At 43.7% G+C, this 14,076-nt stretch overlaps 1 protein-coding gene across 1 annotated transcript; it reads left to right on the forward strand.

Annotated features, from left to right (window-relative positions):
• The first annotated feature begins 6,657 nt into the window (after nt 1-6,657).
• On the forward strand, nt 6,658-11,132 carry LOC148120137 (cathepsin G-like). The gene is made up of 5 exons (XM_087912003.1): nt 6,658-6,867; nt 7,613-7,760; nt 8,200-8,335; nt 8,526-8,780; nt 10,859-11,132. The coding sequence occupies exons 1-5, from the start codon at nt 6,813-6,815 to the stop codon at nt 11,075-11,077; spliced, it is 813 nt and encodes a 270-aa protein (XP_087768129.1). The 5' UTR covers nt 6,658-6,812; the 3' UTR covers nt 11,078-11,132.
• The last annotated feature ends 2,944 nt before the right edge of the window (nt 11,133-14,076 follow it).

Here is a 14,076-nt window from a genome sequence, read left to right on the forward strand (position 1 = left end):
TTGGAGGAACTGATGGAGAGTTGAAGAGCTGCCGTTCCCTACCTGCGTCCCCTGCTGAAGTGGCTGCCGATTGATAAACTTTTTACAAAGAGAAAATTAGTAACAAACCAAGAACATGGCTATGAACAAACAAAATGCAGTACATCGAATAATAGGGGAAAACATGCAGAGTTATGCTTCACAGTAAACTGTCCCAAAAGTTCACGTGCCAACCAACCCGGTACACAGCCCCTGCAGCAGCAGGACACTGAGGAGTCAGATGCATTACAGAGATAAGCAGGTGGGCAGCAGTGGGAGCCGCTCCAGGGTCACTCAGCAGAATCACAGAGAGAGTCCCAGAGTGTAAGCCAGAGACCATGGCGTAGTGAACGAGGGTTCTGCCACCAAAGGTAAGAGGGCAACTTGTAGGACAGCGTTGGACAGGTCAGTCCTACTACTTATATCCAATACCACAGACAGAGCAACTCTTGATGAGGCTGGTTTCTTACAACAGTTTCTACGTAAGCTGATACTCTCTCTCTCTCTCTCTATCCCTCTCCTCCCCAGCTGCCCCCACCCCCTCTCACTTCTTCCCGGAGATTTCTTGCTTCCCCCATAGTGATTGTGCATGTTATGGTTTAAATATGAAATAACCTTCCAAAAGTCTCCTTTTGAAGGTTTGGCCCCCAACTGGTGGTTCTTGGGAACTACAAGAGTGCTAACTTAATGGGTTGACTGTGGATGAGTTCATACTGAATGGGCCATTAGGAAATGGGGCCTGATTGAAAGGAGGAAGTCAGTGGATTGTGACTCCGAAGGGTAGGGCACCTTGTTGTTGACCTTTCCTATCTGGCCCCTGCTTCCTATTGTTCCGTGTGCAGCTCTGTCCCATGTTGCCCATCCAGTATGAGCTCATCAATGGATCAACCCATTTGATAAAGTTAGGGCTCTCATGGTTTATTATGGTAATAAAAAACTAATGCATCACATGTGATGAAGTGGGGGGGGGGAGCAGATATCTGAGAGAGCATTGATCTTCATCTTAGCGTTCTCTAATTCCAAATTAGTATATGTATTAATGTTCTAATGGAGAAATAGGCACATTCATCTTAGGCATTGTGCAGCCTTTGCACATCTATATTACCTTCCACTACAGAAAACTAGGGTTAAGAATATTAACAGGCAAGTTATTTTTAAAGTACTAGAAAATATTTAGAAAATATTAAAGGCTCACTAGTCCATCCCAGTATTTGGGAGGTGAAAGGAAGAGGGCTGTGAAGTTCAAGGTTGTCCTCAGCTACATACAAAGTTCAAGACCAGCCTGGGCAACATGACATCTGAAAAAAATACTTAAAATATTTTAAATTATATTTTCTAAAATAAAAAAATCAGCTCATTAACTCATTCGTAGAAGTAAAAACATTAGGAAATTTTTGTTAGTCTGATTTGGAAAAACAATGACATTCAGACTTGGTGAGGACATTGAGAAAGACGGCATTTTTGTTTACTTGTACTTGGGAGGGTGGCGGTAAGAGAATCACTTGAGGCCAGGGGTTGACACAGCTCAAACACACAAACAAATGAAAAATCAAAACCAAACCAAGGGCCAGAGATGTCTGCCAGTTACAACATACCTTTGCAACATGAACAAGGCCCTGGAAGGATCTCTAGCACACTAACAAGAGGAACCCAAGGGTTTTTGATCAACCTAGCAGTCTTTGTCCACATCAAAAAAAATGAAACAAGATTAAATATTAGTTTTGTTATACTTTTGACCCATGAAAATGGTTTGCAGGTATGTGTAAGACAAAAGCAAATTATAAGTCAGTATCCACTATAGCTAAATGTTTGTTATATGCTTATTTTCTTGGTAGGTTTTTTTCTTCATACATACTTGTTTCCATAATTTTACAAATTATGTCATTTAGATATCTCAAAGGCCAGATCATTAAACACAAATGACATTCTAAAATGATATACACTAACAGAATCTCTACAAAATAAAGGAATATGTTGACTAATTGAACATATAGGCTTCAAACTAAATGTTATATTTGAGATTACAAAGTAAACATACATAAAGGAAAAATATCTAGGTGAAAAAAACATCTTCCTGGCTAGGTGGCACACACCCTTAATCCTAGCACTCTTTAGACAGAGAGAGAGGGGCCTCTGTGAGTTGGAGGCCAGGTTAGTCTACATGAGTTCCAGGCTAACAAAGTTACAAAGTCTACATAGAGAGATTTTGCCTCAGAAAACTAACACACACACACACACACACACACACACACACACACACACATATGGGGGGCAGCTGGCTAGAGAAATTAAGATCGACATATTTCTATGTCCAGTTGTTTATTTACAATTTTAACATTAAATTACTAAAATAATATTATTCCTGAAACTATTTCAGGTCAGGAAAAGGCAACCAGAGGTAAGTTGATGATGTTTAATAATGCAAACTGTTCCAATAGATAGCCTTCAGATTGTTTCTTGCTCACACACGCTCCAAAATGAATATTCCCAATGAGTTTTTGTTCTATTTTACTCTCAACTCTTCCAGCCTGGACAGTAAATTTGACAGCCAGTCCAATAGTAAGGAACTCAGACTTAGTGCCCCAGATAAGGCTGCTCACTTCCTCAAATTCATCATTAATAAACCTCAGATGGGGAAGGTCCTTGAAGACAAGACGTGAGAGAATGCGATAGTCGAGTCTAGGAGGTGCCTGCCCCTTTCTTATCAGCTCCAGCTGCTACAACAGCCACACTGCCCCATAGACACTTGTCTGGGACTGGAAGCAAAGGAACCTGCCTTGCTAACCTGCTTAGTTCATCAATATTACAGTGCTTAATACTGTTTCTGCTTATATGGGCCCTACTTTAGTTTTTTCTTCCTCTTCCATCTTCTTTTATTATTATATATTAATTTTACAAAGTAGTGAGTTTCATTTGGAAACTTCTTACACGCATATGACACATTTTGGTCATATACACCCTCTCCTCACTCTTTCCCTCCCACCCCCAGTCATATTTCCTTTCATATTTCTAACAGCCCCCTCTACTATTCATGTCTTCCTGTCTCCAAAATCCACCCATGAAAGAAAGCAGGTGACATTTGCCTTTCCGAGTCTGGTTTATTTCTTTTCTCCTGATGACCTCCACTTCCATCCATTTCCCTGTAAACGACGTCATTTTCTCTTCTTATAAAACTAGTACATTTCAGCTTGGTCTGGCAAGGTGGCACATGTTTGTAATTCCAGCACTAGAGACAGAGAAGAGGATTAAGAATCCAAGGTCATCCTTAGCAACATAGAGAGTTAGAGTCCACCATGAGCTACCTGCGATTCTGACTCAAAAAAGTAAACAAAAATAATGCATTTCCATTATAGAAAAAATATGCAAATAAAGATGCAAATAAGGGTAACATAAAATTGCCTTTCTTTCTGGCTATTGCCCTTTCCCCCTCACAAAATTAAAATTAAATTATAGTAATAATAGTATAGTTATTATAATCTCTCCATTCACTGTAAGAGAATACAATCTTCTGCATTCCACTAAGTAGAAGTTTAGAATAACCTTTTTTTACTGGAAAGACTGCACATATATATACATACACACACACACATACATATATACATGCCTATACATGCCTATATCATGACCTACATTTTTGAAGATTTGGGTGGTCTGGGAGGTTTGCCAAAAGGGTCTCTTATTGGCCCCTTCCTAGCATTGAAAATAAGCTTTTCTGGCTGGCACGCTCAGGACCCTAGTGTGTCTTTTCCTCTAAATTCTCGATCTGGAAGGTTTGTGCAGGTGTCAGCACACCTACTATTTGCAGCCCTGTCCTTCAGGATCCTTGGAGCTTCAGTCTCTCCTCTGTCACTTGCTGCTCATACACGGAGAGCAGCACACAGTTCAGTCCTTGGTTAAAGGATCTGGCTGCCTGCAGACACTTTTGTTAAAAGGGCCGGCTGTGACACTGTCTCCTCCCAGAGTAACACTAATGAAATAGCCACACTCAGTGGAGACTCTGAGATGCTCCCAAAACACCCTTTCAGGAGGGACACTACGACAGACCAGAGGAGCTGAGGGCTGTATAGCCCTGGTCTTCTACAAAGTCAAGAACAACTAAGTTGGTTTCTCAGTTGGGAGTGGGGGTGTCTCTGGGCCAACTGTAGCTGGTCACTGCCTGCCCAGAGGATCAGTATATGGAACTTATGCAGCCCAGGAAGGAGATGGGAAATACTCAATATTAATGTCTCAATACCCCAGAGGAGAAAAAAAAATGTAACTGACAGAAATGTAATGGAACAGTCACAAACTGATGCAACTGCCTATAGATGTTGTAAAATATATCAATGGTCTTGCTTGTTCAAACCACAATTTTTATTAAAATAAAAATGTTTTAAAGATATGTACTTTGATCTATTATACTAGTCTCCTCTTTACTCAAATGTTCTCTCCAACGCCACACACACACACACACACACACACACATACACACACACACACACACACACATTATTCATTTGGAAAGTCTACAGAGTCTATGCATACCATTAAAAGAATACTTATGAGGTGATTGTTGCATTTTATGTCAGGAGGTGGAGCCATTTTCTAGAACCCCGCTATGATTCTCCCCTCCAACCCTATAAGAGTCACTGTTCTGACCTGATGCAGCTTTCCTGCTCTTTTATATACTTTTCTCTTGTGTGCAAAGAGAGACATAAAGTCACACTTTGTGTCTAACTTTGAGCTTTATATAAACATGATCATACTAAGTGTTTTCTTCTTGGGCCCTTTCTAACGTTTTCTACGTACGCGGAAGAGACAAATGTTCAGTTATATTTGTAGCTGTTCTATTATAAATAGCCCACGAGCTACTGTTCTGAAGTCTTCCCAGGCTGAGGCTGTCCCAGTACTGCTGCTCAGAGAGATACAGCTGTGCTCTTCTTAGAAGTGAGCTTCCTTTTGGTTTATGTCTATGGATGGGTGGCGATGCTGGTATCTCGCACATCAGTAGCTTCCGTCTAGACTCTTACTCTTACTTCAGTTTGGGCCTGAAGATAGCTCCTGCATGGCAGTTCTCAGGCTTTTCCATTTTGGGGCCGTGTTAAACAGCCATGCTTCTTTTTGTTTTCAGTTGACATGAAATCTCTTGCTACTGGTATAAAATGACCAGTGCACAGCTTTATTTACATAACTGGCTGTGTGGCTTTCATGCCTCTTTTTTCTGTGTATACAGGCTTTTTATCCTTTTTTAAAAAAATCCAAAGAACATTTCTAAAACAAACCTTGCTGGGGTGTTCTCTCTTCCTTCATGTTCTTTCTCCGATACTAACAGAGAACATGGATTAAGATGGGATTAAGCTCACTGCAGCTCTAAAAATAAGTAGAAAACTGTGTATGAGTTAGAAAGAATGCTTCACTTCCAAATATTTTTCAAGTTAGCCAATCATGCTCCATAGATTAGGGAGTCACCAGTCAGCAGCTACTTCACAGAAGGACACAGGATTATAATGGTCGGCTGTGTACACTGGGTCTGTTTGATATTCTCAGTGGGTTTAGTAAGCCACTGTGTGACTCTGCCGTGATCTCTTGTGCTCCCCCATTCATTATTTGACCCCGGCTCTTCTTGATGTACATGCGGCATAATAATAAACATGTCTCCCTTTTTAAACTATTACCCCTGTGGCTAAGAATGGAAACAAGTTGGTGGTTATTTTCCACTGTTAACAATATGAGATCCTAAGTGTTTCCAAGCAAAGGTCAGACAGCTCTCAACAACTGAATCTGCTGACAGCTCTCAACAACTGAATTTGCTGGGCCTCTGCAGCACGCAGGGGATCCTGGAAAACATAGAGACCTTTGCCAGAATTGTCAAAATGTCTGCAATTGAGCCATGATTTCACTGAGAGTGGGCTGGGACACGAGTGACCAAGAAAATCAATATCAAAAGCTTGATCTTTTCTTCTCCAGCTGCATCCTCCATGACCTCAGGAGGTCTCTACCTTGGCAACTTCTAGAAAGAAATGGGAGCAGTAAGGATCTTAGAGGATGAAGATGAGCAGGTTTCATTTCTCTTCTTCCCTCTTTGATGTTTCCTTTGTCTTATCCCATACCTTCCACCACACCCGCTACCATTTGTTCACCGTTGTCCTCGGACATTAGTAAATACATGTGAGTAAGGAATCCAGAAAAGGGGGACTTTAGCTCAGTTGGTAGAGTGATTGCCTACTATGTGTGAGACTGTAGGTTTGGTCCCCAACACTTCATAAAGCCGACGTGGTGGTGAACTCAGTCCTGGCAGTCAGGAATAGAGCCAGGAACATCAGACGTTAAAAAAAAATAAAGGTCATCTTGAACCATGGTGAAGCCATCCTGGGCTATTTAATACCCCCCCTCTCTCCTTCCCTCCTTCCCTCTCCCTCCCTCTCTCCCTTTTTTTCTCTGAATACATATATGCGTTGACATTCATTGAATGTCAATTGTAACTCTAGCCCCATAAGGAGAGGGAGAGAAGGAAGTAGGCACTAGTTTCCCTGAATTACTGAATGTACAGTGGACTTGGCTCCTACTTGTTGTCAGCACTGGCATGGCAACTATGTGGGATGCCACATTGTCTTGATCGGCTCCCTCTTCTCCTAGATCACTGGCAGTTGGTGTGCAAACCTCCTAGGAAGCCTTGGGTGATGAAACCTGCCACACAAGCTGGAAAGTGGGACCGTATCTTCCCAGCACCCCTTCCTTCCTCTCCATGGGGGATAAAAGTCTGGCAGAGAGAAGTTCAAGCAGCAACTGACTAAACAACGCCCGGTTCTGGAAAGATGCAGCCACTCCTGCTCCTGCTGATTTTTATTCTACTCCAAGGAGATGAGGCAGGTGAGTGGCCAGCCACACCTCAGAGATCTGATCTCATCCTATATACTAGCACTAGACTTCTGTGGCAATTTTAACTCTGTATCAGTGAGCAAGTTAATTGAACACAAATTTCCTCAGTTTTCTTATCTATAAAACGTGGATAATATTAATACTGCCTCGTAACATTGCTATGGCAGTCAAATTGGCTAATGTATGAGAGAGTCTTGCTCTTGGACCCCACATACAGAAAGTACTGTATAAATGTTTTTTTACATAAATTTATTCAGAAGCCTGTATACCAAAGCCCAGAGACAAGAACTCAGCTGTAAAAGGCCCACTGGCTCTAGTCTAGACTCATATCTAGTCCCATGATACCAGGAGGTGCACCCTCGGACATGGGATGCTCTCTGGGGAAAATACCAGGGAACAGAGAAAGCTCATACCTTGGGGAAACATCTTTCCTCAGTACCTGAGGCCAGGGCCAGACTTGTGTGGAACAAACACCGTTCTCCATTTGGAGAAGGACGGCACAAAGGACAGAAGGGCATCATCTTCCTTCAAGCTAGGAGTAATTTCTGCAGAGCCTTGGAGGTTTCTTCCTGCGCCTGATGTCCACACAGCCCCCCATATCATGCCCCTGAGGCTTTTTAAAGCCCCCCACCCAGTGCTTTCTGCCTCCCAGCCTTCCTAGAGGTCCCCCTCCACACAGGCGGTTCTGTCTTCAGGCTCTCAAGCACACGTGTAAGTCCCAGGTGCTTCCTTGCAGGAAAGATTATTGGAGGTCGAGAAGCCAGGCCCCACTCCCGCCCCTACATGGCTTTCCTTCTGATCCAAAGTTCAAAAGGGCTGAGTGCTTGCGGAGGGTTTCTGGTGCGAGAAGACTTTGTCATGACAGCGGCCCACTGCTTGGGAAGGTGAGGACCCAGGAGCTTCCCAGAAAGCCAAAGTCCCCAAAATTTCCTCCTCTGAGACTCCTGAATGTATGCAATTATAATTAAGTGTAGTTATATTGAAAGGTTCTGCCTTTAATTCTAGAGACAAAACGGGAGTGGGAGGAGGGAGGTAAGAAGCCGGTGTTGATACGGAGAAAAGGAGCTGCAATCAAAAGGTATACGACGACGAGGAGGAGGTAGAAGGTCCAGGCTGGGTGCTAACTATGAACTCAAACTATTTCTGTTCAATCTGCTGTTCCCAGCTGAGGATTTCTGGGAAACAGCAGGCAGGGGCCAGGCCCAGAGCCTTCCCGTGTCTCCCAATCTTTCCAGCTGCAGTTTCCCTGTCCTTGGTCCATTCGTCTGCCCTGCTGAACGGCTGGATCTCAAGTCTATCTCTAGTCCAACTTTTCTTTTGCAGTTCCATAAATGTCACCCTGGGAGCTCACAACATCCAGAGACAAGAAAGGACCCAGCAACACATCCCTGTGCTCAGAGCTATCCCCCATCCTGATTATGATCCAGATAACTTCCTCAACGACATCATGTTGCTTCAGGTACTGCCTACCAGACCTCTGGCTCTCCAGCCTTGCTGGCTTCCTCATGGCTCAGTGACTTTCTGTGTTCAGGGACTGTTGAGAAGGAAGTGGGGACAGCGTTCCGGTGTGGTAGTGAGGACAGAGAATCCCCGAGTGTGTGTGGGGGGGGATGCCAACTGAGCTGGAATGCCTCCATTCCTCCTGACAGCTGAGAAGAAGGATCCGGAAGAATAAAGCCGTGAGGCCCGTGGCTCTGCCTCAGGACAGAAACCGTCTGCGGCCAGGGGATTTGTGCACAGTGGCTGGCTGGGGTCGAGTGAGCCGGAACATGGGAACAAATGTACTCCAGGAGGTGCAGCTAAGGGTGCAGAGGGACCAAAAGTGCAGCGCTCGCTTCAACACCTACAACAGCCAGACTCAGATCTGTGTGGAGAACTCAAGAGAAAGGAAGTCTGCCTTCAGGGTAAGAGTATGAATGCCCTCCAGTATTTCTTGGGACAAAGGGCTCAGGGCTGATAGGACAGCAAGGCCAGTCTCCATGCCTTGGGGTATTTCCTGTTCAGCAATGACAGAAAGGCCCACAATGTACCTTAATGGGGAAGGTGAAGGTCCCCTGATGGAGAGAGCTGGAGGTGATAACTTTTTTTTTATTCAAAGTTTATTAAATTATAAAAGTTTCCATTTCCGCCCCTCCTCCCAACACCCTCCCACTCCCTCTCTTCCTTCCTCTCCATCCCAAAGAGCAGTCAGGGTTTCCTGCCCTGTGGGAAGTTCAAGTTCCTCCCCCCTCCCTCCAGGTCCAGGAAGGTGAGTATCCAAACAGACTGGATCCCCAAAATCCAGTATATGCAGAGGAAACAAGTCCCAGTGTCATTGTCAATGGCTTTTCAGAAAGACTCCGGGCCAGCCACATTCCGAGAATCCAGCCACATTCCGAGAATCCAGCCACATTCAGAGAATCTGGTTGGATCACGTGCTCATTCAGTCCCAGTCCAACTGGCCTTGGTGAACTCTCATTAGATCAGTCTCCTTGTATCAGTGGGTGATGGCACCCCTCGCGGGCTGATTTCATTTTTCATTTTCTTCCTCCTTCTGCTCCTCATTTGGACCTTGGGGGGCTCAGTCCGGTGTTCCAATGTGGATCTCTGTCTCTATCTCCATCCATTGCCAGATGAGGGTTCTATGGTGAAATGCAAAATATTCATCAGTTTGGTTGTGGGCCAAGGTCGGTCCAGGCACCCTCTTCTCTGTCCAGAGAACAATCTGGGGATCTCTCCTTGGACCTGGGATCCTCTTTATAATCAAGTCTCTTGTAAACCCTAAAATGACTCCCTTAGTTGAGATATATACTTCCCTGATCCCATATCCATCCTTCCTCCCTCCCCCCGATCCCAGTCCCCCGAGCTTTCCCCATTCCTCCCCTACTCCCTTCTCTCTAACCCCCCATGCACCCGAGGTTACCTGGGACTCTTGTCTATTTCCTACTTCCTGGCGGATAGCTAAATAATCTTCATCTGGTTCATCTTCTTATTTAGCTTCTCTAGGATCACGAATAATAGGGTCAAAGACCTTTAATTATGGCTAGAATTCACTTATGAGTGAATACATACCATATTCCTCTTTTTGGGTCTGGCTTACCTCACTCAGTAAAGCGTTTTCTATGTCCATCCATTTGCATGCAAAATTCAAGATGTCATTGTCTTTTACCGCTGAGTAAAACTCTAATGTATATATGTTCCACACCTTTTTTAACCATTCTTCTATTGAGGGGCACCTAGGTTGTTTCCAGGTTCTTGCTATTACAAATAGTGCTGCTATGAACATAGCTGAACAAATGCTTTTGTGGTATGATAGGGCATCTCTTGGGTATATTCCCAAGAGTGGAATTGCTGGGTCTTGAGGGAGGTTGACTCCCAGTTTCCTGAGAAACTGCCACACTGATTTCCACAGTGGCTGCACAAGTTTGCATTCCCACCAACAATGAATGAGAGTTCCCCTCTCTCCACATCCTCTCCAGCATAGGTTATCATTGGTGTTTTTGACTTTAGCTAATCTGACCAGTGTAAAATGGTATCTCATAGTTGCTTTGATTTGCATTTCCCTGATCGCTAAGGATGTTGAGCATGACCTTAAGTGTCTTCTGGCCATTCGATGTTCTTCTGTTGTGAATTCTCTGTTCAGATCAGTACCCCATTTTTTAATTGGGTTAATTAGAGTTTTAGTGTCTAGTTTCTTGAGTTCTTTGTATATTTTGGAGATCAGGCCTTTATCTGATGAGGGGTTGGTGAAGATCTTCTCCCAGTCAGAAGGTAGCCTTTTTGTCTTACTGACGGTGTCCTTTGCTTTACAGAATGGAGGCGGTAACTTTAACCAGGCCTGAAATCCAACAGATAAAAGACCCAGGGGCTTGCCTCCTGCAAGCTCATCAAATACCCATCCCCTATACACAGGCAACCACGGGTCCCACCCACTGGTGCCTTCTCTGGGAGCCAGAATGGCAGGGCATCAAGCTTCATGTCCTTTCCCCCCTCTCTTCCACAGGGTGATTCTGGTGGCCCTCTGGTATGCAACAATGTGGCCCAGGGCATTGTCTCCTATGGAGACATCAATGGCCTTCCTCCAGCTGTATTCACCAAGATCCAGAGCTTCATTCCCTGGATAAAGAGAACAATGAGACGCCTTGCACCACGGCATCAGGGACCTACTGACTCCCTGTCAGGGTACAGACCAGCTCCAGGGGATTTCTGTAGCCTTGATTAATGTCACATGGAGAATGTAAATTTTGTTTAATTAAACATCGTTTAGTGGTGTCTTACTTTGTTTGAACCCCTATGTCAAAATACCATGTAGTGGTATTCTAAACAACAGAAATTTTAATTTTGATGTGTTTGAGAGGCTGAGAAGTCCAAAGTCAGGACATCAGCCATTTGGTGTCTGATGAGGGGCTGCTTACAGGATCACAGCTGTCTCCTTCCAGTGTTTTCATGCCCTGGAAAGTACAGGGGATTCCATGGGGTCTCTTAATAGGGTGACCATTCACAAAGTTTCATCTCTCATAACCTATCACCTCTCAGTTAACCTCCTTTAAATGGGGATTATGTTCGATGCATCAGTGTTGAAGAAGTATGAACACTCATTCTCCACTGATATGTGCTTGAATAGAGTGAAGGTCTATAGATAGATGGGGAAGGTGAAGAGTGAAGTTTCTTCAGAAAAGGAGTTTTCTTTTCGATAACAAACTAAACCTGTCATCTACCCACAGCCTGGGATGGAGGTGAGCATCCTCCCTTCCTTAACTCATAGCCTGCCTTCCTCCCCCATCTCACTCTCGACTCCACTTCTCTCCCCTGGGCAAGGATCTCTCTCCCTGAAACCCTCCTACTCAGTGCTGTGCTACGCAGACAAATAAGCCTGATTAAAGGGCAGAGTTGAAATCTCATTAAAGCCCCCATTTAATGTAAGAAAAATCCCAAGCCCATGAGAACACTCAACTTTTAATAAGTGGTATTAGGCAACCAGATAGTTGTTTTGATGGGGAAAAGATAATATTGGATCAATTCCTTACACCACACTAAAAAATAAATCTTAAATGCATACAGATGCTAAAGATTAAACGACACAAGTACTAGATGAGAAGAACAAACAGAACATTGGTATGTTTAAACAAATGCAAATGTTCACAGGAGCACAAGTCACAAAATCGAAGGGAGAGGCAAGGCAGTGTGCATCAAAGAGGGTCGTTCTTGTCTAAATCCTCACGTCATGCCAACATGCTGTTACAGGCCAGTGTTTCATTTTCAGTGATGAAGATGTGCTCCACAACTTTAGTACTCTGAAGCTACATAAAGCTGCACACAAAACACTGGCTGAAAGAATAATGTTTCTATGGCGGTCTACATTGAATAAAGGATTATGGAGGTCCTTACATAATCTGAGACCAGACTTTAAACATCTTAAAGTCATTGCACAGAACTGGCCTTGAAGGTTTTCACCTACATCAAAATATTATTGCACTTGATTGTTGGATATTTGCAATCTGAACTACTTCAGTCCCAGACTCAATATTAAGGAAACCCAGGGGCAACCCCACCTCTTTGCATGTCCCCCCACCATTCCTGTCAGCACTTCCAAGGCAGTTCCTACAACTCCTTAAGGTCCTGATGCCTAGTTCCCACGAGCTGCTTCAGGCTGTGGTTAAGACTGCTTACTGTTCTTCCAAAGGACCTGAGTTTGGTTTCCAGCACTCACATCAGGCAATTCACAACCACCTGTAACTGCAGCTCTAGGCGATCCTATACTATCATTCATCCCCCACCACATGCAACACACATACACGTAAAGAAAATTAAATATTTAACAAAAAGAAAGAAGAATAGGCTAAGAATATGAGAGGAAGCAAGGGAGTACATAAGAAGAGTTGGAGAGAGGGAAAGGAAAGGGGGAAAAGTGATGTGATTTTATCTTATTTTAAAAAAATTGAAGTCACTATAAAGGTAAGAATATTCAATTCTAGTATAAATACCACAGCTTTCATTGTAGCACCAATATTCTGCTAGTAATATTTCACATGACCATGCTGACGGTCTTGGCCCCATGGATCAAATTAGGAATTACCCCAGAGAACAAAGGGAAGAAAGAGACTAAACCCCCACCCGTCTACAAGAAAATACATACATCCATTGGTCTTAATGTGAAATATTTCATCCATAAGTGAAATTGTTTACTGAAATAATATTATCCCTTTAAAAAAAGGATAATTAAGGACATACAGATATAGTCCCAGTCAAGAGAGTGACCATCATAGATCCCAGCAAGCACACAGCAGAATCTGGGCTACCTTGTCCACACTGACAAAGCAGGTCTCCTCTATTAGGAAAGTTTGTTTCTGACAATAATTTTCTTCCAAATTTGTATTTGTGTGGCCCTCCAGGTCCCCTAACTTGTCCTGGAGAGGATATTGCACATAAGACCATGTGGTCTCACATCCTGCCTCTGAGCTGGCTATCAGTGCTCCATCTCCAGCAGTGGTAGGGTTTGAGCTGCCTGGTTGACTTCAGGAATCTATTGCTATGCCTCTCTACATTTGAACTACTAAAGAGACAGAGAAAAAGGACTGTGACTGAGACTAAGGGCACCATCCCTGGTATCATAGATCGTTATGAGCAGGAGTGAAGCCCAGAGGACACAGCAGGGATGACTTCAACAGTTCAAGGAAACATCTCTGTCAAAAATAAAAGTCTAAGAAATGTCTTGACTCTCTAGGCAATTCAGGAAAATGAAGAATGATGTTAGTCCAGATTTATGTGGTCTGTCTCCTGGAATGGTTAAAACCGTCTTCCTTCTTTTATTTCATCACAATTATTTCAACATGTCTTCAAAACTATAAGAGCCTTTGGGACCAAGACTTCCTTCTCTCCCGATAAGCGTTGTCTTTGCCCCTCATCAAAGGAACTTCCCTTTCCAACAGAGACCACTACAGGGAGACACATCCAACCAATATACAGAATTGTGGAGCCCAGTTCAAGTAGATACATCACCAAAACATTCCTGCGCCCAAGGCTCAGGGAACATTACAGAAGAGCCAGAAAGATTGTAAGAGCCCGAGGACCAGGGTGTTAGCTGTGAGATTGTGTCCCCTAGCAACAACAGAAGCTACACCATCAAGTCTCCCCAACATGACTGCCCAGATGCAAAGTAAACAAGGGGACACCAATGAACATGCCAAAACGGATAAAGAAAAGCCCAGGAGGCCTCAGCCC

The sequence above is a fragment of the Myodes glareolus genome, chromosome 12, assembly GCF_982192425.1.
Source record: "Myodes glareolus chromosome 12, mMyoGla1.1, whole genome shotgun sequence".
Taxonomy (NCBI): Eukaryota; Metazoa; Chordata; class Mammalia; order Rodentia; family Cricetidae; genus Myodes; species Myodes glareolus.